The sequence below is a fragment of the Poecile atricapillus genome, chromosome Z, assembly GCF_030490865.1.
Source record: "Poecile atricapillus isolate bPoeAtr1 chromosome Z, bPoeAtr1.hap1, whole genome shotgun sequence".
NCBI lineage: Eukaryota > Metazoa > Chordata > Aves > Passeriformes > Paridae > Poecile > Poecile atricapillus.
The window spans coordinates 130,933,709-130,961,455 of record NC_081289.1 but is presented as its reverse complement, the minus strand read 5'-3'; the positions used below and the strand labels follow the sequence as shown (position 1 = coordinate 130,961,455).

Below are 27,747 nucleotides of genomic sequence, written 5' to 3'. Positions count from 1 at the left end.
AGGTGGGCATGTGTAGGTAGCCCTGAGCAGACTTATCCAGACTCCTGTCAAAACCTCTTTGTGCTTTTATATAGATAAAAATGATGTCTTGTGCCAATCAGAAGTGCTTTAGCAATGCAACAGTTTTCCTAAGATTTCTGTCCACATGGAAAGCCAAATAGATACATCAAATGTCAGTATCTCTTTTCAAATGTACTGATACCATTACAGCGCTGGAATAAAATTACAGGAAGATGAAAAAAGAACCAAAGCAAAAAAGAGAAACAATAATTAGATAACATAAAAACCTTCATCCACTTTTACAACCTTAATTGAACTTTCATGCATTTTTACAACCTCACAGTCTATCTTCTTTCAAAGCTAGCTAAGAAATGTTAGAAAAAATAGCTGCAATTTGCATAGTAATAGAAAGGGATACCGCACATCACCATTTGCTCTGGAAGGATCTAAAGGGTCCCCTCCAACACTGCTAGAATACTAACCATGCTTGACAGAATGTGGTAGAGAGAGACTCAAAACTCTAGTATCTGTGATGGTAAAGCTGAGTAAATGCACCCATTACACAGAGTATCTATCTTGATGGAAGATTTTCAAGGGACAGCATTACATACCAGATTTTAAGCGAATTGTGATAAATCCTAAATGTTTAATAGTCAGAGAAAGCTATTCTTATGCAGTAAAAGAACTGAAACGGAACTCAAGAAATCCTGAACCCAATGCATAATCCCTTACTCTATTCAAGAACATGTCAACTAAAATTTATCTGGAGAGGTACAGAAACCAATCAACAACAGTTGCCCATGGACTCACTGGTGTTTCTAGAAGAGTAGAGGCAGCACTGTCTCCACAATTATCCCCCTGCTCCACCCCTCTGTCACAATGGGCCCTGGTGCAAGGGACATGTCATGGACACACCACCAGCACATCACTTCAACGCTGACTTCCAGGCCACTTCCATCATACTAACACCAGCCTCCTGACATGCAACACACCCTCATCTTGGTAAAGGCTCATGGCAGCCAGCAAAAATAATGGTTTAACTGGCCACAAAACATTTCAGAACCACAAGCCTAGTTTTTGTTAGACCTGCATAAGAATATGGATTACATTAGATTTCAGAGATTGCTTCTTGTGTTACCAAATGATCATAAAATCATAGATTGATTTGGGCAGAAAGGGATGTCAAAGATCATCCACTTCCAGCTCCTGTGCCATAGGCAGGGACGTCTTCCACTAGACCAGGCTCCTCAGAGCTCCACCCAGCCTGGCCTTAAACACTTCCAGGGATGGGGCATCCACAGCTTCTCTGGGCAAACAAGAGCCTCACCACCTCCGCAGTAAAAATCTTTATGTAATATCTAATGTAAACCTCTTTCAGTTTGAAGCCATTTCACCTTGTCCTATCAGTACATAACCTTGAAAGAAGTCTCTATCCATTTTTCTTGTAGGCTGCCTTTGGGTACTAAAATGACAGAGTTAGGTCACACCAAAACCTTTCCTTCTCCAGGCTGAACAATCACAAAGATCTAGCTTTTATAAATTACCTTTTTTTTTTCATGTCTATCTTGGAAGCAAATACTTCTAAGTTTACAGAGTGATCATCAAAGAATATAAATTATTATCTGTAACTGTAAAACATGCTAAAGGAAAAGCAGCATAGGATTGAGAACAGCATGAGAATTCCCAGTTTCAAAATTATTTATTCCAAGAGACACCTGGAGAGATTAGATTTAACTATCATTTGAGAGAAGAGAGCAGTTGGAAATGTGCCTCTAACGGGTATTCAGAAACTCCATGAAATAGACAATGAAAATGATTCCCTGTGTACTACAATGTGATTTGTGTCTTACACATTTTCAGTCTTGCAATAAATGTGAAACTAACTGCTAAAAATGTTCAGTTTTATTCAGGCTGTATGTATTTTAGTTCAGCATATGATAGTATTCACCATATCTGGAAAAAAAATTCCCAATTTCTCCTGTCTTTTTTAATTCCTGTAATACTTCTCACTGTGCTAGATTCCTTTTCAGTAATCTGGAATTCCTTTCCAGTAATCTGGATTTACCACAAGGAACTACTAAATTCATACATCACTGCCACAGTGATCTACAAGTAAAATTACCACAAACAGTTTTAAAATGCCATCAACCAAAGTACTTCACAAAAGTACTCTGGGAGAATAAACATCTTGAAGGAATCCTTACAACTAGCCGAAAACAAATAGGAAATGATTATGAGAGATGTCCTAGTATCTGTGGCTCACTCCTAAGGAAAAGCATTGCTAATTTCAGATTGACCTTTACATTTCTCTAGCACAGGGAGCAGTTATGCAATAAAGGCTAACCAAAGCCACACCACAAACCAGCCACTCAGCCAACATAAGAGGTAATACAGAAAGAGGTGTTTTTAACCCACGGTAATCCGTGGTTTAAAGGATCATCGCCAACTGTGATTATGCGAAACACACTGGTGTTCCTGATGCTGAATGTCAACAGAAGTGGTGGCATCAGGGCTAAAAAAATATTGACTGCTAAGAACTTCTGTATTTTAGCCCACAGTATAATATAAGATGATTCGCTGGTAAGAAAAACCCTTATTATTTTTCATTTAGAAATGACTTGGACATTTTCTTTTAGGAAAATGTTTCCAAATGCCATTCTGTTGGCCATGTTTTATTTTATTTCAGGTGAGAAAAACTAGATGCAACTGCCTGTATTGCCCTTCTTTGACCTGTGCAGAGAAAGTAATACAATGCGTTCCTTGCCTACAGTTCAGAACATCCTACTATTCACGTAACAAGGAGGAAGCTGTAAAAATCTCACAAGACACTGCAAGGAGCTGCCACTGACACACTGAGATAGCTCTTCATTTCAAACTACTTTTAGGATTATTTACTTCTTTTTTTTTTTTTTTTTTTTTTTACTTCCCACTACCCCAGGGAAGATGATTATCAGTCTACAATTTATAATCTCAGGAGTTCCACATTTATGTAAGGTATTATAAAATGCTGATGAAGAGCAAGGAAGAGGTAGGATTCTGACACAAAAATTTTGAGAATGAGGGAAAAAAGCAGGAGTCTGGGGGTATTGAGGTCCTCCAAAGCTCAAAATGAGAAGCAATGACTGACCTTAACCCCACAGCAAACAGCTATAGAGCTTACTGCTCACCTGAAGCTAACTCAGTGAAGCTACTACTAGATGGTACAGAGAATACAGAGGTCATCACTGCACTGCACTGAACTATTCCTGAAGCTTTCTAAATGCGCCTAAATGTCCCAGAGGGATAACACTTCTAGGCAAAAAAAAAAAAAAAAAAAAAAAAAAAAAAAAAAAAAAAAAAAAGTCTTCAAGTATTAAGGTATTGCCACAAAAAATGTGCCCATCTTGAGGCACATTTTTTTCAAAAATTTAAAATATTATTCTGTACAGATATATTAAAAAAAGCCCCAACATACTAATTACTAATTTGGAATTCTCAAAATGGATTCATAGCCCTCTTTCAGTGATCTTCTCACTCATAGTTTATTTACTACATTTTTAAAACTTACAGTAATAACAGCATTTTTTCAGCTCTGAAATATGGTGCTGAAGTGTTGGTGTTTTATTCGCTGCCACAGGCTGTCCCGGATAGGATGAACAGCCTGCTCAAAATGAGTGCCTACCCAAGCAGCGAGAAAGAGTTACTTAGTACAAATTAATCACTGTTTGTATTAGGCTTAATAATGTAAGATACTATGAATTCTAACAGGCATTTTATTTTCCACTTTATATCCCCAACCCAGAGAAAATGGAGTCTTAAGGAAGGAAATTTCATCTCTGAGTTAATTCGCTGCATAATTTTCTCTACATACAAATTCAGATTTGCTTGTTTTATTATTTCCTTTTTCTGCCCATCAACAGCAGAGTCTCAATTTCCTTGAATCAGCATAGTTTGAGATATGATCATCCATACAGTACACCCAGACTGAACCAGCAGAGCTGTCAGTGGTCTCACAAGCCACACAGCAGAGCGAGCGGCATCTCTCAGGCAGTGTGGTGTGAGTGGAGCTGCAGAGCAGTCAGGGCTTTGCTTAAGTTTACATTTTCTCAGTTTCAAGAAAAATTGTAAAAATTCTGATCTTTTATTAAAAAGGAGCAAATCCTATCAGTAAAACTTCAGGAAATTCAGTCTAAACACTGAAAATAAATACTCATCCTGATTATAAACAGGAAGGCCATTGAAAAAGATACTAAGTCAGGCTCCTTGTAAAATACCTCTGAAGCAAAACTTGAGGCATCACAGATTACGCTTTCTAATCTCAAATCTAATATTTCACTCTACAAATTCAGAGAATCAAGAACAGTAAAAAATTTCACAAGCTGTTGTAGAAAACTTGCTTCTTCTTTAGCTAAACATTGTGATTGACTAGCAGATGATCAGTGAAACGAACACCGTCTTTCCTTTTTGCTTTTTTTTTTTTTGTTGTTGTTATTTATTTATGTGTTATTTTTAATCTCACCTTCAAACACAGCTTTGTTTCCTTTGCTTTCATAGATTACTGGTTCACCTTACAGAGAAATCTATGTCCTACATAAAACAGAACAATCTTAGTAGAAATAACAGTAATTTTAAATTTTATTGTACTGTATGGTAGTGAACACTAAACTTGCTGTTATTCATATCAGAATTTCATTCTCACAGGATGTGTTATCTTTCTCTGGTTGTGCAACTCTATTAAGCTACTAAGAGGGAACAAACCTAGACGTGCCTGAAAACATCTGCAAAACACAGATAATTACTGAGATGTGCTGAATGACAGGAGAATGAAGAAGGGAGTGTTTTCTTCAGAGGACCCAATTCTTTTAATGATTGCACAGGTGTCTGTGCCTGAAAACTTTCTGAAAAATCATCACTGCTTTTTTTTTTACAACCTTAAAATGAGGATCCCAGCTATCCATTTCCATTCTGCCCATCTGTTTCTCTCTTACAAATACCCACACCTAGATGAAAACAAGCTTTCTCTGGGAAAAAGGCATACAAATTAAATACTAAATTCATTCTATTTTAGCAAGAAATATTGCATTCAACAACATCCATAGAGCAAACTCAGTTTCAATGTTGCCAATCCATACTGGATTGCTTCAGTGATTTTGGGTCAGCAGCATTTTTTTTTATTATTATTATTTTAAAATTTCCAGACTGAGAATTTATTGTAATCTATCTCTGTGACCATATTAATATAAAGGCATTAAAATTACTAGTGGAGCGCCACTATCTCATGATGGCCTGTTTTGCAAGAGCAAACAGGTCACTTCTACAGTTGTGTTCTTCTTCTGTATGGATAAAACTTTCCTCCTCTGAATGTACCTCATCTTGCAAAGCTTTAGGAAGAAAAAAACTTTGGGGTTGGTATTTTGTTTTGCTCTTAAAGAAAAAATTATTTTCCTGAAATTGTCAATATAATTTTTTTACGCTACTCTATTTCCACCTTGACTACTTTAAGTTTATATTAAGTAAACACAACCAAGGAAATGTTGCAAGGCAGAAATTAAATCTCTTTTGATTGCAAAGTCCACACTACAGTAGAATTCTGAAGTATATCCTACACATCCAGAGGTGATGCTGAAGGGCAGAAATATAGTTAAGTGACACTGTCTCAGGTGAAAATTTCATCAACATTTGCTATTCTTTTTCAGTTTATTCAGCTTTCAGTTTGCTATTCTGCTTCAGTTTAAAGCCAATCACAGGCTTAATGAGCCTTCACTGACTTAGCAAGGTAACCTGCTAGAGCAGCAGAAAAGTTTTCTCCACCTGAGACTGAGACTGGTCAGTCTGGGACGAGGCAGAGACTGATGTTCTGAAAACTGGGTTTCCCTGGTTTAAATACAAGCAGTGCTGGACTTGGGAATCGTCCAGCTTAATGGCTTCATTCTGATGGAGACTAAAAGCAATTAAAAAAAATAACCTAATAATGAAGTTTTCAGACCACCAGAAATCTTAATTTGATTTCAGAATAATACTGAAGCCTATTACTTCAAGGTTAGCCATATATACTTTAAAGATCCAATGTATATCCCTTGCTGGGTTTTTTTTAAATATTGTTACAATTTTCTGCCTCAAAAAGATACTGCTAAAGTTCAGCAATACTGAGTCTTTTTTATATAACCATAGAATTGCATCTAAAATTACAGACTTCCACAATTTCAAAAAGATTTCATGATTTTTATACGTTTAAACCCACTTGGCAGAGGCAATTTGCAATTTGTTGCTCAGTTGTGATTCTATGCACAAGGCAGATGATTAGATAAATGCATTTCTCAGGGGACCTGATCACAGCCCAGTGAAGCCAATGAACAGCAATTTACTACTTTACAAAGTCTTTGGTTACATAGTTTGGTTAGGTTTAAAGCTTGAGTCCTTTGAATACTAGAAAAGAAAATCACAGTACTGACCATGGAAACGGACTACAAAACTAATTTACTTAAAATTTTATTTATTTGTTTGTATGTATGTGTGTATGTACGTATGTATGTATGTACATTTTCAGTATATTTACAACTATTATTTAACTAGTACATATTTCATCAAAAGATAATTGGTTCTTGCTATGTATTCAGCAGCTTCCATCTGAAGTTTCCATAGTATTTTACATGCATTAACAAATTCAGTCTCAGATTTCTGAGAAATAAAGGTACAGTAAGGAGAAGCAAGGCTACACTTACTGCATATAGGAGGAAAGGACAGAGAGGACAAAGAGAAATTTATATAATATGGCAGTATTACTTAAAAATTAGATGCTTAGTTTTTAGCCAATAATCCCCTAACACAACTGCTTGAATACCACTGATATTTGCAGTTGCTTTTCCTCCACAGAAACTTATTAAACTACAGTAGAAAGAATTCAAGCCTGACTTCCACCTAACCTTGAGCAAGAAGAGTGCACCACTGTCAGTGGAGCTCTGATAATGCTTTTGCTCTCCCTCACTTTTACATAACTTCACCTTTCTGAGCAATTTGATCTAGCGGGTTGCATCCCCACCAGTGGCAGGAGGGCTGGAACAACATGAGCTTCAAGGTCCCTTCCAACCCAGGCTATTCTATGATTCTAAGATTCTTCAGCCCCACTCCTCATTAAAAAATCTGGGTAGTGCCCCTGTCCAGATAGCTACCAGATGGAAAGAAGTTGCTGATGAAGAGTCAGGGCTCGCAAATATGTTTTCTCACAGCAAGTGGTGATTCTGTCTTTGCTTATCTGATTGAATGGATGTATTTCACATCATCTAGACTGCTTCTGCATCAACACGTCACACCACAAGTACTACAGCTTCCTCCAATCCACCTCCTCATTCAAGCTATTAGACCACCGCTCTTAGGCAACATTTTGCATAGGGGCTATAACTGATTTGTTTCAGTTTGATATCATCAGCCCTTAAACCAACTGTAAAGTGCCACATATTGGTTATCTAAGTGTCAGCAAATTTCTGCACTGGATCACTGTAAAATACGCATTCACATTCTCAAATTAGAAATGACCACTTTAAAGGCATGAAAAAAAAGTTTGAAAGAGACAGATCTAAAAATATTTCAGCTGCAAAATAATCTTGTGTCTCATGTTGGAACACTTGCATTAATTAAGAATTTTGTAGTGACAGTAATTTTAAGAGTGCCATTTAGAAACATGACATTTAGGATGCCTCCATACTAAAAATTCAGAGGCTTAAATTGGAAGAAGCCTTCTGTAATTCTTCTCAACAAAGAATCAAGTGAAAAGGAAGGTAGCTTCCTAATGCCCCTCCAAAAATTAGAAAACCAATCAATATCACCTTATATTTTTTTGCAATAGATTTTATTTTAACCAATTCAATCTCTTAATTATCAGTATAATCTTGAAGTTTCTGCTGATAGGGAAAATTCTATTTTCTTTACTTCACAGAAAGAGATTGCGAGGAAGGCGTCATTTAGTAGCTATTGATAGATCTCAAGCATAGGGTTTGGTAAGCACACTGGCCATGACCACCAAACGAGGTGGGACAATTCATGTTTTCAGATTAATACCTCTGGTAACAGAAAACAAACAAAGAAAAACCCAAACAAACCAAAACAAAACACCCGAAGGCTAGAACCATCAACTTAGATTTGACATATATACTTCTACTAACAATTTTATTCTCATAATCAGAGATAAAACTGGCTTTGTGTGTAAATGATACAGTACATTTGGAAGAGCAGCTTCAAAGTAGGACTTGGTGTATCATTTCTTGATAAAGTGCACTGAAGGCAAGAATGGGCACTATTTTCAAACCAAAGGAAAAAAAGAGCCAGTCTTCAAATTTCATGAAGGAAAAAATTAGAGATGTGAAAAAGCATGAAAGAACTATAGATAGATAAGAAACAAGCTGATTTACTCCTACATCATAAATGAAAACAAATATACATGACTGAGTATTTACAGTCATCCTATATATCTACACAGATGTGCAAGATTCTAATGCAAGACCAAGTAATCAACACTGCATATATATCTCAAGTTTAATTATTATTCCCTTTTAAAACTATTTATAGCTGACTTTTGGCTAAAAAGCCTACATTTCCATGAATATAAAAATAAATACTGATATTTTAACCCTTTAAAATCAATGAAAGTACACATAAGAATCAGTAAGTTTTTATTATAATCTATGAATATCATCACACTGTAGTAAATAATTTGCTTAAAATGGTAATAAATCTATGTTATATCTGTTAAAAATATATTAATAACTAGTTCTAAAAATAACATCAGAAAATGATGAATCTGTGTTCAAATCAAATTTAAATTAAAATTTTATTAGTTTTTACTTTTATTTTGATGAAAAAGATTCAAATATATTTCAGACAATTTTTATTTCATGGCAGATTCATGGCAGAGCAACATGGTAAGTAATTAAGGTCATGTCACATGCATCCTCCTTTCAAAAACAAGTCAATACCTAGAGCTTTCATCAACACCTGTGAACATCCACTGGATTTCCTCATCTATCTGTAGGCAGGATCTCCCACACCTCAGGGAGTTTGCTTTCTCTGAGCCATACGGTGCCTCCTGAAGTGAGGTATGCTGCTGATATATTCTCTCTTCCGGAACAAATATAAACTAGAGCAGGAACAAAATCTTGTTCCCAAGGAAGGCAATGATGAGACAGGAGAGGCGTTCTCAGTTCTTTGTTCCACCAAAGCAGAACAACTCTGAGAGGTGATACTGTTATTGGAAGTGTCCATACCAGAAGTGCTATGAAAAGTCAGTGCACAGGTTCAAATCCTCTCCAGCAGAGGAAGAAAATTATTCTGCAGTTTCAACATCCATGCTGAACTATTTTAATTCCTAAGCAGACAGAGAAGACATTTAGGTATGCACTCAAATACACTGAAAATGGTAAGATTATGAAATTGTTATTTTAATAATTTTATTAACTGAAATAATAATATCAATTTATCTAAAATATAAACTAATTGAAAATACAGTGTGCAAGACATGTAAGAAATGAAAGGAGTAATCCTTCACAAGCTTGATTATATCTTTCCCCATGTATTTTATTAACACCTTTTTACAGGGGGACGCACCCCACCTTTCTTATTGCTCAGGTTGTATTCATATCTCTCTGCTAGCCATTTGCCTTCCACGGTATTTAAGCAGATAGAATGTTAATTTTACAATTTCTTTAAAATTTCCCAATTTGCATACTGCACATCCCAGTGTTACCATCCTTTTGACAGCATAGCGCTCCGCCCGCATTGCCAAAACAAATCAGCGCATTATGCAGCTAGACAGAGCAGTGATCAGATAGACCTGATATTCACTTGCTTAAAACAAAAAGGAAAACCCAGAAGAGCAAGCAAAGTAAACAAGGAAGAGCACGCTTTATGCTCAGAGATGCTCTAGTTACTGGCCTAAGTAACCGAGACCTTGTCAGCTCTGCCTCTGCTCTCCTCCCCAGCCCTCCAATGCTCCAGAAAGCTCCAAGCGAGCTGGGCTGAGCAGAGCCTCGTGTGCTGCTGCTGCTGCTGCTGCTGCTGCTGCTGCTGCTGCTGCTGCTGAGAGCAGCTCAGCCAAGGGTGCGGGCTTGGAACACAAACCAAATTTCTGGGGACATTTATAAACATTGGTTAGTGTAATGGTATGCAATTGATGAATGGCCCTTTTGCAGTTTAATCCAATATACGGAAACAAAGGGTGTTTTTTTTTTTTTCAATGACATTACTTCAGTTATTCTTAAAAAGGAAACAAACAAATTCCTTGCAAAAAACCCAAACCAGCAAATGTGAGCTTAATAATTGAATGGCTTTGTTATTTGTAGAACAGGAGATAGCCCACAATATCAAGCACCAGGAGATGCCTTTACATGAATTGATGCTTTTTCTCCTTTGGGCACAGCTTTGCCAGCCATACAGAAGGCAATTTCCATTGCTTGCTTGTGATTAAACATGAGGGTTTATTACATTTTATCACAAGTATATGCAATAGTGACACACATGACTGAGATCCTAAAACCAGTATGTATTAAATTTACAAACCATGCGTAGAAAGTATTTATTGAATTACAGCAGATTATTTGCTTGAAATACATCTGTCAAGCATTTTGTTTTAACTTAGTCGTGTGAGATGGTTATTGAGCCACTGGAAGATACATTTTACCAAGACCTAGATTAATTCAAAATTCTGCTCTATCTCCATTGAGACAGAATCATCTCAAGTGGAGTTGTTATACAAAATACGTACACTAGATAGAAGTTTTTTCCTCCACACTGCCTTTATTCATTTTTGTAAGAGAGCAAGTCACTTTAGGCATCAGAAAAACATGCCAGTTTTCAGACTGAAAAATGAAAGATTGCTAAAGATATTAAGATTTTCAAATTTATTCAAACTTAACTACAGGCTTTGTAATATGCCTCACCTATAAATATTTATCAGAAAAAAATATAAAAGGGAATTATTTAATAATCTGATTCTCCACTTTATATTTTGGTAGAGTGACTTTGACAGATAACTTTGAAGTCTAAGTCTCTTCATGTAAAAATTCTTTCTCCAAGCTTTGGGTGTTCAAACAAAACAGTCTGTATCCCTTAACAATGGGCTGGTCTTGACATCAGACACCCACCGCAGGTTAGGGGTTGCAGAGGGAAGTGTTTGAGCCCAAATAAAGTTGCCTATAATTGTAGCCACAGATAAGCAGCTCTAAAATAAGCAGGCAGAGAAACTTTGGTCAGGGACCCATGACCTGAACTATAAACAACCGCAAAAATACCAAGGAAGCTCTTTACTTCCATACTGATAGATGACTCTTGCTTTGACACAGCAAAAAAAAATGAGCTGCCCTTTCTGTGGTGAATGAAACACCAGATGCCCATCTTTATCATCCATCCATATTCACTCAAAATGCAGTTGTCTAAATATAATAAATAGGTTTCTGCCTTTCAGCAAATGAAAACATTTTACTTTGGAGATCTCATAAGAGGTTTAAGCCACAAGCCAATATTCCTCAGAAAGACAAAATCTAATTTAGCCAAATATTTATGTTTCATTTTTTGGAGGACAGTGAGTTATGAACTAATCAAATGTGTTTAAAGATGTTTAATAATTAGAACTGCCAAATAGATATTAATAATTTATTGGTGGAGAACAGAAAGTAATTGAGAGTGAAAAATTATTAACAAAGTTTTTCCTCATAATCTTAGAATATATACTGATCTGTAAATTGCAAATCAAAATATATAATACAACAAAAATGGAAGCTGAAACATATTTGCATTATTCTGACACACTAGTCCTGGAAAATGCACAGCATCCATGGGCGATGGTTTTTAAAAATCAGATTTACCACTTTGGGCTCCTTATGACTGGAATTCTGAAAGATGTTCATGCATGGAGTCCAGATGCTTACAAGTATCTAGGTCCTGAAATCCAAAGATAGATGGGCTCCTGACTTCCATCTCAGATCTTCATCTAACATCTAACATCCTATAGATTTGCACACTGTGCAGAGCACTGGGTAAAAATGACACTTTCAAAGCCGTTCCAGAAATGGAAAAATTTTTACTGGAAACATGAAACCAAGTTAAATACCATATTCCATTTGCTCATTTTGCCAGTGGCACAAAATCAGCGTGCACATTCAATGCAGACAAACTGCTATTCAGTGACACTTCACGGAATCACGAGTCAGCAGCCCCAGCAGGAACATCTGCCACCATTTTAGGCAGATTCATGGTACCTGCATTCCCAGGCTACAAAGCTAGCTCTCCTTCCCTGAAGGAAGCCTGAACTCTAGTCGTGCTATGAGGAACAAGTGTGGGAGTGGAAGTTCACTGCAGCTCTCCCATCCCTTCCACAGAAAGATAAATTTGGTCTAGCCTGTGGAGAATGTAAAAGTTGGCTGCAGCTTAGAAATTACGGAAACAACCACAGTCACATCGAGGAGTGCTCATACAGTCCTGGGGAATGAGGGGGATGGTGGCGGAAATTGCTGAATAACACTGCCTGATTGTATAATACTGACAGAGTATTCCTCAGACCTGTTTAATGAGAATCTTCTCTTGCCAGAAGAAAATTAGTGTGCATGTGAACAACAGAGCGCAACACATGGGCAGACTAAAGAAAAATCTAACTTTAGGAAACAAGAATAGAGAACAGTTCAAAGTGAAACAAAAAATCTTAAAGGCATAGTTAGGACCTTTAAACAGCAATGTAAAGCCAGAGACATTTAACTGGATTCAGTCACAATTTATGTTGTACTTAGTTCACATCTACCTAATAATATGTATATTAAATAATACAATTATTACATACTGGATTTAATTATTTTCAACACAAAAACCTTGAAATTGTTTTTTGACTTCTTTTTATATTACAGAGAGAAGAACCATCATAATAAATTCATTACTTCAATAAATAAACAGTAAGAACATGTACAAATCCTGCTGAACTTTTCAACACCCAGCAGTACATCACTGGATTTAATATTCTGTTCCAAATATCAAAACCACATTTAATTTAGCAAAAAAAATATTTCATATAATACTGACAGAATGCATGCAATTAAAAGTCTGTTTGGTCATGTGGGCACCTCATGCTTAGGTTACTCATCTCTCACTTTTCCCACACATTTAACGTCTTCTGCTTAATAAGCCATTGGATTTCAGACATTTTCAAATCTGACCCTTTTTAAACGCTCTGATAGATTGCCTACCATCTGGCAGTGCTTACTCTTGGTACCACACTCCCTTTGCATTACAAAACTGTGCTTCTGATAATTATATCTTTAATGTGGTAGATGTATGCAAGACTTGAATTCCCATGCTGGCAATATACAAGCTGAAGGGACAATTTCGGCAAAGTGCCTGTTTAACAGAGTATGGTAACGGTATGGGCAACTGCATCACGCTGCAATTCTCAACAGAAAGCTGCTAACCTGTCCAAGTCAAATGGAAAATATACATTAAGGTGCTTTTTTTAATTACTACAAGGAATTTTACAAACTACAAGAGGCTATGAAGAATACCTAAACTAACTTCTCCCTGCTAGTTTGCACATACAGCTCAGTATCTTCTAGCTAACAGACTAAGAATGGAAAACTAGACAGAATGAACAAATTAAAAAAAAAAAAAAGCATTATTTCCATTTATTTAAAGGAATAGAAAGAGATGTAGGAGACAAAAGAGATGAAGACAGAATGAGGGGGAAAGAGAAGTTGTTTCCAAAAAAAACACTCTTTCAGAGACAACATCCATGTGCTGCTGGGAACATTTGAATGCAAGTTGCCTATAGCATGATTTCACTAATTGAAAATTAGAAAATAAGAAAATAAGAAATTCTATAAATAAATTATATAAAGAAATTCTAAAAATAGAAGAAAAAGCAAGATTCAGTACTTAGGCTGTCATCTAGATAAGAATTTCTATGAGCACTGGACACACTGCTCTGAAAAACAGCTCTTAAGAACACTTGGTAAAGGGGGTATATGAGAAAGGTACCAAATTAATGACTGGAATTTGAGGTATATCTTGATTTATTTTGCTTCCTTTGTTTTGTTTCCAAGTTTCAATCTATCAGACTAATCCCAAACTGGAAAAGCAATTCTTTTTGTTACCACAGCACTTGTCTGGCACAAAAGACAAAGTGAATCAGAGTTACAGACAAGCTTGGCTCTTACCTTCACTGAAAAATCAAGTGCTAACAAGCTCATTCCAGCTACCCCAAGGATCCTGCAGCCCTAGATGTGCTTGGGGAACCCAGAAGCTTGCAAGTGTCTACTGCCAGGCAGTAATAAGATGTTTAGGGAGTAGTAGCACCTGCTACAGGTTTCACAGCAATTTCTCTGCCAGACATAAACAATAAGCCCTCCTGGAATGAACAACTAGACAGAAATCATTCAAGATCCGGACGGAAAACCTCTCACTAGCCATGTGAAAGCTTGACTGCATCTCCATGGGTTTGCAGCCATGCTTTTATTCCATCTCCTGGGTAGAACTGGATAAATCTTGCTCTATGTATCTTATGAAAGTTCTCTGTATTTTCCACAGCTTTTCCCTAGAAAAAGATAGACCAATTACTTGTTATTGATACATATCATGATGTATTACTCTAAATTTACTGCAATCTGCATATTTGCATTAAGGCCAGATCATTTCATCCCCACACTATCTGTTGCTGCAGTCATGCCGTGAAGAGAGGTGCTTCTTGGAGGATCTGATAAATTACTGTAAGATGCAATGGAAACAGCTAAGGAAACATCAATATTTTCACACCTGAGTCTGCTGATGTAAGAGGACAAAAAAAACTCTAGGCAACCAGAGTACAACATGTATAGAATTGGAAGTTTTGATTCTATGATGGCACAATTCATTTCTGTGGGGCTCTTTATATACTGGAGGTTTAGTGCAAATAAAAGATTGGGTGATTTTCAGACAGAATTGGATGAAAAAGATAATCACTTAAACCCCTCCCCAGTAGTAAAAACTGTTTTTATGTACATTGGTTATTTTCAAGTCATTTTAAAAACAAATTCACTCAAAAATTAAAAAAATTAAAAAAAACCCAGAACCAACTTTTAACTGTGAGCATAAAGTAACTTCTGCTTTTTCAGCTGAAAATAAAATATCTTAATATGACTTTTTAATAAATATGGCATTTTTAGAGATAGAAACTTAATAGCAGTAGAACACTAAATTCCAATACTGTATCAAAATATTTACTAAATGGCATGCTTAATTCAATAATACATACACATAAAAAACACTGAAGATTATAAAATAAAAACAAAATCCTATTCTTAGGTATATAATGTAAATTAAGTTTTGGGTACTTCACTGGTAAAAATGAAAATGGCTTTGGGGTTGGTTTTGGGTTTTTTCAAATATGTAATAGAAACAGTATGCAGCTCTTTTGTAATTAAATGAACATTTTCTGAACATAAGTTTATTCCACGCTTATTCCAGCTGCATAGCAGTACAAGGCAATAAGATTATTGAAAAATACCATGCAGCCTGCCCGAATCTGACTATCATCAGATTAAAAGATATTAGCGGAGATTTTATAGAAGCTAAATGACAGTGTCCTTGAGGTAGTACTGACATTGACTCCAGCTGATACAGTTTTTGGTCATTAACATACCTTACTATGTGTCTAGAACAAGCTCTCCAATAATTAGAGCTGAATACACTATGATTTTTAAAATTAAATCATGCCTCTGGGAAAGAATCAGGAAATAGACAGCTAAAGGACTTTCAAGCAATTAACAAGAACTGTACTGTCAGGTTAAAAATTAAACGTTGCAAAGTAGGTTAAAAGTTTCCTCTCTCGAAAAAAATGTATATTGACATAGAAAACAGTTCCCAGGCATGTTGTTGAGTGAAAGCAAAGGTGAGAGTGGATACTTCTTATTTATTATCAAATTAAGTAAATTTCTTTTCAATTTCTCATAACTTACAATCCTCTTTAAAAATAGTTTTTTGCCTTCTCATAGCTTCAAATTGAATCTCTCAAAAAAAGCTGACAAAGTTTAATTAAATATTACAGTGCCACTGATCTTAGGTAGGCAGAAATGGCAGCAGTAAAGACTGATACTTTTTAGGTGACGTCTGAATTCATACATCTCTATTTCTGCTACTCCAGGCTGAACAATCGGAAACTGAGCCACTCAAATTTTGACTTCATTATATAAACTCCCCCGTAGACACACAAGAAAACCTAAAGCAATTTATCAAATCCCATGCATCTTCCAATTAGCTTCTGTACTCAGTAAACACCCAGTTGAATCATAAATCTAGACCTTTATGTATTACTTGATGCTTTTACACTGTTTTCCAATCCACAGTTCCCTTCATACACCCAAGTCTGAGAAACCTAAGATGAACAAAAAACTTTTACTGACTCAATTACAAGCATCACTTATTTTGATGTGCTAAATAAATGAAGTCACAGAACACATTTAAAAATGTGTAGACATGCTAAAACATCAGTACATTTTCACCACAGGCCCAGGCATGATGACGATCTTATGAGACCTAATTTTTCATATGTGTATACAGAGATATAGATATTTCATATTTCTCAAGCACTTATTTCTCACTGCAGTCAAAACAAAAAGATCAGAAAACTGCAGAGGAAGTCCCATGACATTGACTGTCCTGGGTTAAATTTTAAAGACTCATATCTAATGTCCCCAAAATATCATCTTTGACTTGTATGTTACAGAATTACTCATAGGAATTCTGTAACCTTTGGTGTTTATTTTATTTTGTTGTGGTTTCTTTCTAAATCTATCTCAAAATCATGATGAACATACTTGCCTTTTCACTGATTGCGTAGAAAGTGAATATTGTAAGAGTAAGCATCTTGCAGAAAAAAATGTACTTTTGTACATGTTCATAGGTGCTCCCAGTGATCTTCAAATTGTCCCAAGTTAAATAAGAAGTAACTCAGAGAACTGAGGAATTATTTGAGTTATGCTTGTTCAGCTCTTTCTCTCCTCTAAACTTTATTCAGTGTTCAAGTAAGAAACATGACAAGAGTATGAAAGAAAATGCAGTGAATAGACTGTTATTCCAGAACTAGAATGAACATAATGAAAACTGGCAAATGTTCAACATAAAGTGAGCTCAAACTATGCACTAGTATTCTACATATCCAGAGACAGAAGGATGTCTTATTAATAAAATGAATCACTTTTCTTGAAAAACAAGGGCATACGGCTTCCCACATGCCCTAGAGGTCTGGAAGGCGAGTGGCTGCTGCACCAGCCCTGGGTGGACTCCACTGCCTTGCTTTAGTAGCTCCTGAAGAAAATCTCAAAGCAGACAAGAGTACACGGCCCTCGTGAGTCCAAAAGCACAAAATGCACCTCTCTATCCCTATTTTCTCTCACGCATCCCTGCTTACAAGTGGTACAAAGGGAAAAGTCAGTAGTTAGCTTTAGTCAACTAGATTTCATAACAAATGAATCTGTGATAACCCATGATGAGACACTATTCAGTATGAAAAATAAGAGGGACTGGAGATAAAAAACAACCTAATGCATTTCTGTATTTCACATTAGAACATTTCCAGTAGAATATATTGTTGTTTATTGTGGTCCTGCCTCCTAAACATCTAATTTAGATATTTGTTGGTGCAATTTCACTCCATTACTTTGATGTAATTTCCTTCCTCTTTGTAACATCCGTTTATGCATTTGAGGACCATTACTGTATTTCTCTTCAGCCTGCCTTTATGAGAGTTGCATTTTATCTGGGGAACTATTATGAAGCTTAATACATAACTTCATGTCAGAGAGAATTTTCAAATATTATAGATGTATTATTTAGATTAATGCTAAAATTCCTTCATTTTATTTTTTAGGGCATTTACAGAAGGGCAAAAATTAATGGAATGCAGCAAATAACAGCCCAAGCACTATTAATAATCTTTGTAATATTAATGGTTCTTCATGTTTAGCCAAATGTAAAGACTGAACATCTAGCAATAGGACTAATTTATCTGTTCAAATTTTTTCTTTAGTAGAACTAAAAACTATAGTCACAACAGTAGAATTTGAAAATTATATATGAAAGATAGCCCCAGCTGAATCTGTTCTCCATTCATAAAAACATATTTTTTAAAAAAAATTGTTTGCATAAGGAATGTACAGTATATAGTACAATTATAATTCTATGATTAGAATTTTTTTTTAGTGAATTCAGAAGTGTCAATTCTGCAATAGAATCTCATGACAAATCCTGAGCAACAAGAAATTACTACCTTGAGAATACAAAATTGTGGCCATTTCATATTCCTACCCTACTAGTGACATAATGTATCCATTAAAACCCATGCAAATTTATATCTGAGCTATTTAATACAGGCCAATATAGACATGATTTATTTAATGTATTTAATACATTATGCATTAAATAACATGTATATAATTTTGAATACATATACCTCTATCAATTACATTTAAGTCTAATACAATATATTTTGTCTTCATTGCATATAGCATCATGTTCCAACTCTACTGCTCTATATAAACCTAAGTATGTAACAGCTCACAAAAACATAAATCTCATTAGTGTCAAGAGAGACATTAAAAACATGTGACAAAAGAGAAGCACAAGGTGCTTACCCTAAGCTTCTTAAGACACGACTTAAGATAGGTATAACATGGACTCTTAAGACTGGTCCCAAAAAGCAAGTTTTAAATCAACGCATACATGAATTTTGGAAAGTTGATTGTGAGCTGCACATAGAACATGCACAGTCTATCATGTTAAGGCAACTGCTGGTGGTCAAAGACAGATCCAAAAGGTAGGTGAAAATTAAAAAAAATATTGATTCATAAGGAAAATGTAAGTTCAAATCTTAAAAAAAAAAAAAGTATAATTAAGAAAAACATGAGGCACGCTAAACCATGGCAATTTTGACTTACAGTTTGGCACACACTTGAAAATTGAAGCTGTACATATGTATGACAACATGGATGAGTTGCATAAAACTGCACAATATAACAGAATGGTTTTTAACAGCAACAGAAACAAACTCTTCTGTAACTACCCAGACAGATACATGCAAATATTGTGTCTTTCACCTTGATTAGAACCCGCTGAAACCTGGCATTAAATTACTTACAAGGTATTAGCAACAGGACCTTCAATGGTTTACAAAGATTTCTATCATAAACTTCAAACATTCACATGAGGCCTTAAATGTGTATACAAAAAGGTTTTGAAACTGGAGCAGCACACAAGCTAAAACAAAATCTGGCAAACATTTACTATTCACTACATTCTAAAATTTTCTGTTCAAGTTTTAGAAATTATTCTGCTTTTACTTTACTGTTATCATTAAAATAAGGCCTTGAGTTTCTTGGATAAATGAGAAGTTACCCAGAGAGATAAAATGTCAAATTTTTGTTTTTCCCGAGTGTTTCCTATTAGTTTCTACTTTGTATTATTTACACAGGGGAAAAACACCCTCAACTCTGCCTGCACTGCACCTCTTTACCTGCTACTCTGACAGACAATGCCACATCACAGTCTTACTTCATCTTGAAGTCAGTCAAAATTTTTGTCCCCACTTTCAGACAAAGTCTGTTCCCAAACGTCAAGCTGATTGTAACCATCAGAGTGTGAAGGCTACATTTACACATACACGTATTATTTCCACTCAGCCACTCTGGTAGCAATTCTGTTTTCTTTACAGATTGGTCAATGTGGTAATAAACCCAAGATTTCCTTGACAGCGTGAGTTTCTTTGTGGGGAGGGAGGGAGGGAGGGAGGGAGGGAGGGAGGGAGGGAGGGAGGGAGGGAGGGAGGGAGGGAGGGAGGGAGGGAGGGAGGGAGGGAGGGAGGGAGGGAGGGAGGGAGGGAGGGAGGGAGGGAGGGAGGGAGGGAGGGAGGGAGGGAGGGAGGGAGGGAGGGAGGGAGGGAGGGAGGGAGGGAGGGAGGGAGGGAGGGAGGGAGGGGAATGCCACAGGGTTGGATGAACAGCCCAGGCACATGCAAGCCAGCCCTCTGAACATTAAAGAAACTCCTGATGTGCCAAAGGACACAGAGTAATTAATCATCTAAAAATCAGTCACATACATTTCCATCAAAAACATAAGGCCATAACATATAAAGTCATCCAAAGGCCCATGTCCACCACAAATCTCCTATGAAATAAATGAAATGTGTGTGGCAGCAGCAGAACCATATGCAGTTGCTCCCATCTCCCGTCAGCTTTGTCCTGCTCCTATCCAGGGGCTGCAAGACCACAGGGCTGGACCAGTGATGCTCTCCAGAAGGCTCATTCTTCCACATATGAGAATGGACAGCTGGAGGCCCTCAGTATCTCACAGAATACACACAGGACTCCAGCAAACTCTGACAGATAAATTCACTTTTGTGACTCATGCAATTACACAGAATTGCTGTCCAGCTTTAGAGATACAGTAATCCCAGCTGCAAAGTGATAGAGAGGCCTTGTGCTGGGTTTGATGTGCATTAGGTGCTCAGTTTATATAACGGCTTCCAAATTACACATTAACCTCAGAAGACTGGGAAAAGACAACCAGGATCAAAATGGTCCCCTTGTGGAAAAATTATGTAATACTTATTGAATTTAATCCTCCAAGGGTGTATCTGCCTGACAGAGAGACAACCCTTCCCTGAAACACATGCAGGATGGAGAGCCATAAAAACTAAAGACAAGCCCCACAAGGCTGCAAGTAACCAATTTACATAGCACCGAGTTCAGAGACACAGCTTCCGTGCTTTGTTCATACCAAAACAAGGGGCAGGAGGGCACCAGGATGATGCCCACTCCTCCAAACGTCACAACAAAATACCGTTTGGTGTAGATGAGTATACTGTTTCACAAAAAACCATGAGAATGAAATCAAGAGATTAAACCAAATACAACAAACTATCCCAGGAAATGCATACAAGCATGCAGAACTAGGAAAAAAATAAGAGTCCACAGAAGCCTATACCAGAATTTTCCCACGTTTTACATGGTTAACCCAGTATTTTCCTAAGTGTGTCTACATTTAAAGTTTACCGACATGTCTATTTTCATATATGCCACAAATACCCTAATAAGAGCTGCATTTACAAATGCATTATGTATCTTCTCATTAGGATACCATAAAATACTCAGCTTTAAACTTTTTTCTTGTTATTTTGGTAGAAAATTTAGTTCTTTCCCCTGATGGTATCAACACCGACACAGCGGCATGGGAATACCCATGTCTCTTTGAATGCTTTAAGGCTTGTCTACACAAAAGCATTGTTACAAATAACATTTAAAAAAAAAAAAAAATCAAGGCAACTCCATCCTCACAAATTAATTCATTCTGGTATAAAGACACTGTTTGATGGCCCTTGAAAGTGCTGCTGTAATTACCATTAAAATTAAAATAAGGTGAATATACTGTATAGTACAACTTCTTCACACATTTTGCACTGCCACCCAGAAAGAGTTGTACCACTAGACAGCTGCAATTGTTTCAGGAAAAACAACACGCACATCTTATATTTCTCTCTGAAACAGTCCTACTGGCTAAAATATTGGGTCTGGAGCAGGCCACACCATCCCAATACTAATGAAAGACTATGAAATTTATTTAAAAATTAAATACTAAACTTTAAAAAGCACCAGAAATACCAGTTAATTTAAGAATATGCAAACAGGCCTGAAAAAACTGCAATGTTGTTTACTCCTACTGAAAAAAAAGAAAGGGAAACATTCTACAATCTCTAAACCTTCCCACTCAAAGAATAAGGACAGAATTAGAAGATATTTCTGTAATGAAACAGAATGAACATGTTGATCACCTATTTCACAGAACATCTTAAGAAGTTACATGCCACGAAAGTTACATACAAATATAACAAATAAGTTCCTACTGCCCAAAACACTGTTTGAGTGTACACCTCAGAAACCAAGCTTATAACAGAACACAGAAAATTATTCCCAAGAATAACCTCATTCATTTCAACAGAATCCTTAAATGAATAAAGTCACTCATGCACACACACACACACACACACACACACACACACACACAAGGAAGAGGATATCAAAACCCCCAATTCCTTATGCATGTTACTACGGCACCAGATGTGACCCGCTACGTCCCTCTCTTGCTGGTAGAAAGGGGGTGGGTAGGTGCTTGGTTCTCTCTCTCCACTTAATGCACCTGCTAATGCAGGTGAGCTGACATGCAAAGGGTGAAAAGGTACTCTAGGAAAAGAACAAGTGCAGTTTATTGTGTTCAGGAAACCAGGAAAACCGGCAGGGACTTGAAGCATGATTTCAAGTCATAATTGAGTGCTGCCGTGCTCCTCCACTCCTGTAGCTGTACTGCTCTCAGGCTCAGCTGCAAGCTGCTAGCACGGCTCATTGTGAAACACCTCACTCCAAGCAGTCCCGCAGAAACTTGGACTTTCAAAGTATTTCCTCCTGTTGTCACTGAAAGAATGTTCTGTTTAACCCAGTTTTTTCTTAGAAGATCCATGTAACTATTGAACATCCTGGATTTTCTTTTTTTTAAACACAGTCTCTGTGCACCGGATGATATTATGCAGATAATTCACTTATCATATAGATGCAGGTTGTTCAATTCAAGCTGTTGATTAAATATGCTTAACGACATTGATAGTTCCCCAGAAAATATCATAGAGAGTGTTACATTTGTAAAGGCATACAGCCAGCTGGCACAGAGTATGGAGTGAAATAATCTTACACTTTAAATGTAATTTTAAAGGGAGCTGTAACTTCTTGCGCATTTATTTGCTTTCTGTGTGACTATTCCAATCCTGCATCCATGCAGCTTACTGTGAAAGCAGCGCTGATTTGCCATCACATTTACCTGTCTCCCTATGAAAACACAGTTTTCCACACATCATCTGGATAAACTTATTTTACTGTAACTCTGACAGAGACGCACTTCCTTCTCGCAACGCCTGAAACAAGTGTTTACACCGGGTGCTCGGGGAAAGGCAGGCGTGTGCAGATTTCGGGATATTACTGATGCTGATGCAGCTGTGTAACCCCTCGGGCGAGCTGTCATCCCCCCGGGGCAGAGCCGTGCCCGACGGCCCCGCGGCCACACAGACCGGGACGGCGGGATGGAGAGCCACAGAGCTCAGCATCCTGCCCCGGGGAATGCGGGCGGCGCCCGGACCGGCGCGGGGCCTGCGGGGCCGTCCCGGGTGCAGCACGCTGGAGAGCGCCAGGCCGAGCCCCGGCAGCGCCGGCCCCGGCCCCGCCGCCCGCTCCGACGCCCGCCGAAGTTTGCGCCGGGCGAGGTGCGAGGCGCCGGGACCACCCCTCTCCCGCCCGCCGTGAGCCCCGCGCTAACCTGAAGTCGCTGTAGGGGTGGATGATCCAGAACCCCGCAGTTTTAACCCTTTCCTGCTCCTTCTCCACCGCCTTCTGGCTGCCGAACATGCGGAGGGAGAATTTGTTGACCCCCGGCTGCAGCATGGAGGTGAACTGCCGCTGCATGAAGCCGTACTGCCGCCGGGGTCCCTCGGCATCCTCGAAGCCCACCACGGGCTCCTCGGCCCCGCCGCCGTCCACTTTGAAGCACACCGAGTTGCCATGCTCCTTCACGCCGCCGCTGCCAGGGCTGCTCTGGGCTTTCTCCGCCGAGGCCGCCGGCTTGGCTGGGAAGGAGTTAGCGCTGCCATCGTCCCGGCTGCCGGCGGAGGAGCTGCGCTTCCCAGCCTCCATGCTGCGGGGCGGGCGCACCCCAGCCGCGGGAGAGCGCGGGGAAGCCTCGCCGCCGCCGGTGCCCTTCAGCGGCGCGGCTGGGCTGTGCCGCCCTGGGCTGGGCTGGGCTGGGCTGGGCAAGGCTGGGCTGGGCTGGGCAAGGCTGGGCTGGGCTGGGCTGAGCTCCGCGCCGCCGCGCCGCCCGGCATCACCAGCGCCGCCGGCTCGGAGCGCGCTCCGCGCAGGGCGGGCTCCGCCGCCCCTCGCCCGCCCCCTGCCGGCCGGCCCGCCGCTCTGACATTGAGCGGCGAGTCCTTGAGGGGCCCGGGCCCGGGCGGGCAGCCGGAGGGACGGACAGGGGCCCCCGAGCGCCGGGCCCGCGCCTCCACAGAAGCACAGGAACGTGCGTGGGTGGATGTTTCACCCTGGGCAAAGCAAGGGGCAAGGCGTGGGGTGGTAGCGTGCCTGTACAGCCCGGGCGAGAAACAGTGGCTGGGAGTGATGCAGTGGGGCGTTTCCACGGGCTCGCCGGTCCACTGGAAAGCCTCTGTTGCTCCTGGTGGAGCAGGCAGACTGGGAGAGAGCAAGAAGAGGAGGTCTGCCTGGCCAAGGGGTCGAGGGGCGGCACTGGAAGTCGCGGAGGCGTTTTGGGTTTATCCTGCTCAGAGTGCAGTGTGTGTCCGGCACAGGGGAACATCGGTGGAGTGTGAGCGAGCAGGGAAGGCCGGCTGTTGAGTGGCATTCATTTTCACAGACGAAACACATCAGCCCGGTTAGAAACTCCTGCCAGGCGGCTATTCCTTGTCCCTTAGCCTGGAGCGGATCGAACACGGGGCAGAGTCCATCAGCGCAGGGCACGGAACATGAGAGATGCTGCGAGCGTGGCTGGACCACCCAGGGGTGCCGTCCCCATCGGGAGGGCGGTGGTGCCGCGGGCGCCTGCCTTTTCTCCCTGAAAGGCGTAAAATGGCAGGTGCTCCCGAGTGCGTAGACAACCTTTTCACATATGCCAAGAGGTGATTTGGCCTTTGTTTGCATGTCAGTAGGAAACTCGAGTCCACATTAAGTTTGCTCCACTTGACATTTAAGTACATAAATTATAATTTAGAAGCCTCTAAAAAGTCGAAAAAGCTGTCGGGCAGGAAGGAAACTGAGCATTTCTAGCTCCTGGTACTCCAAGAAGTCAGAGGAAATAGGGTGTATACTGCCTTCAGTATCTCTATGCACATTGTCCGAGTGATTGCAGGTTGTAACTGGGAAGCTGTGGGGTGAGGTGGGAGATGAAAGAGCAAATGATAAGAAGCTGTTTACAAACCAGCTTGAGCAAGGAGGAGGGCCTTGGTTCCTGCTCTGAAAAATGAAAGATGCTGATACTTGCCCCAAAAGCGGTGAGGTTTTTTGGGTTACAGAATGATGGGGAATCAGTATCTGCAGATATTATTACAGGAGCTCTAGCATTATGTCTGCCTGCAAAAACATGTATTACAGCATGTATATGTGGGTCCTGTCCTGCCATTTAGAACAGGTTTGACATAGGTTTGTTTTTCTCACATTCTTGACACATTTTTCATTTTGCACATTAAAAGTAGAGTAGGAAAGAATTAGTAAAGACTCACAAGCTTGGCTCTGGTATTTTCCATGGCACTTCCATGGCATTTTTTGCTTAATTTTAACATTCTTTGTCCTTCACCCAATAGATGCATAAATCTGGGAGAGAAACAGATGTGCAAATCTGCACACCACCATTTGCACAGTGTGAGTCTGGTGCATCAGGGGGCTGTATTTCAAAGTGGGGTTTGAGGGCTATCCTCAGCAATTGCAGTGCTAACAGAATGCTTGTGCCTAGTGCACTCAAACACACCAGGTTCTGTTGATGTCAATGTCTGTAGTGTGGAAGATGTTACCATTGTGCCAGTGTGGAAGAAGATGGCAAGTACAAATGCACCAGGATGGATTGCTGAAGGCTGGGCAGTGATCAGCATAGGAAGGAATATGCTCCTAGAGTGATTGGTTGAGGGCTGACACACATAAACCTTCCCCATCTGGAGCAGTACTTTTCTGTAGGATTTTATCCTAAACCAGTGAAGAGTGTGTGCACAGCTGCTAATGGCTCATGCGCAGCTGCTGATAGACAAAAACCTCTTAGTGTTTTATCCCCAAATGATGGCTGCCTCCTTCCCTCATCCTGTATCTGTCACCAAACAATAATTAAAAAGTAATAATTTATTACTGTTTTTCAGCTTTCTGAAAGAATGTACTCACATCATATTTGACATAAACAGAGGGAAGAGGTAAAAAGTCTAACACAATGCTGTTCCACACACACAGACAGAGTACCATGGTTGCAACCTTAAAATTTTTGCTGTTTCTCCACAACATATTCCACAGGACTTTTGCATTCAGTCCTTGACCTGAATGGTCTCTCCCAGCATAACCTAGGAGAGTAACAAGTAATCATGTACAGAACAAAAACAGACTTGTAGTGGAGTAAATCAGAACAGTGAAATGGAGACATTTACAGCTGCAGTAAGCAGATTCTGATGTACATTTTTTTTAATTGGATAAGCAATGAGCACTGGATTAATGGTGATCGTGCTTCATTTATGGATGAGGAAAATTGTGCACAGCAAGAACGTACAATTCCTTCTTTGACAAAATTTGCTTTCACTTGTATTAATGTCTCATTTGCCATATTTATTCTTACTTAGCATGGACTGCAGACCTACCAAAATGACCAACACTGCCTACCTTCCCCTCTTTCTACAAGAGAAGAATCTGGAAATGTTGTATTTCCCCTGGTGGCATTATATAGATATGACAGGAGTTTGTTACATCAAAACTCCATATAACTTAAGTTCACTTAAGAGAAGTTCTTCATAGAAGAAAATAATCGCATTACTTGTAACATATGATTTTATGCATGCTTTTCAAGCACAGCATGTGTATAAACCACACAGGTATATATAGCCTAGTAAAATCAACATTTTTATATTTTCTGCTCCCCATGATCAAGTATTAGAATTTTGTATTTTTTTTTTCTGTATAGAAGAAATGTACACTTATTTGTAAACTTCTGAATTATATTTTTCCTAAGTATTTTTATGGCCTAATTGACCTTAACAACCCAGAATCTTTCAATTTTTAATAGCAATCCTGAGATGTTAGGATGAGGAAGCATTTTCATAATCTGTAGTTTTGCTTTGGGAGAATGGATTCTTCCAAATAACTTAATGTTGTTTTCAGCCAGGAAACTGAACTTTCCTGAGGCCCACCATGTTACCTTAGATGAGAGAATTTTGGTTCACATAGAAGAAATAATAGAGCATGGTGTGTGTGAATATTCCTGAAGATTGCACCATGGCTGAAAATAGTTGAAAGGTTATGGACTCGCTTTAGCTGAAGGTATAGCTTTTTTCATCAAGTTTTATTTTGATTTTGTGTCCATGTTAGCAGAAACACACAGAAAAATGAAATTTATACATGAAATTTCCAAGAAATCAGTACTAGCAGAACAAAAGGGGCAAAATATTTATTTTTCATCTCTTTGCTACATCCTAGATTAATTAATCGCTACTAAAAATTTAGTAGGATGTTTTACTTCTCTGTATTAAATTACTTTTATTACTTTCTCTATTTCATCAAAGTACTGTGACATCATTAGTTTCAGTGCCTTGTGTGACTCTATAATACTAATGTATACTACGATTAATATAAAGAAAATTCTTCTTCTCCCAAGCATAGTAAATTTTTGTACCTGTAGTAAATACATTTCTCCTTCCCTTTATTTTTTTCATTTTGATATAACTTGAACATATGCAGAACAGTTCAGATGTAGAAAAAAAAAAAAAAAATAGCAGCCTGTTTATAGAGGCATATGTATTTGTTCAGTGAAGAAACTGGGGCACAGACAAGTAACAAGACTTCTATGAGATGACCCAGTAAGATGCACCTGACTGCAGAACAAAGCTGTTGTCTCTCAAGTTAAAGTTTCATGCCCTGTGAGATATTTTTAAGATTATTTCTCAACAGAAGGTCACCATCAAGTCAAATGGCAAACCAGGGT

The 27,747-nt window shown here is 38.8% G+C and overlaps 1 protein-coding gene across 1 annotated transcript in view; it reads right to left on the bottom strand.

Moving 5' to 3' along the window:
• Positions 1 to 23,782, bottom strand: part of HCN1 (hyperpolarization activated cyclic nucleotide gated potassium channel 1) — a 192,466-nt gene extending 168,684 nt beyond the window's left edge. Inside the window, exon 1 of the mRNA XM_058826315.1 lies at positions 23,332 to 23,782. Coding sequence (XP_058682298.1) covers positions 23,332 to 23,705 — 374 coding nt within the window. The 5' untranslated portion in view covers positions 23,706 to 23,782. The remainder of the gene's footprint in view (positions 1 to 23,331) is intronic.
• Between the last annotated feature and the right edge of the window lie 3,965 nt (positions 23,783 to 27,747).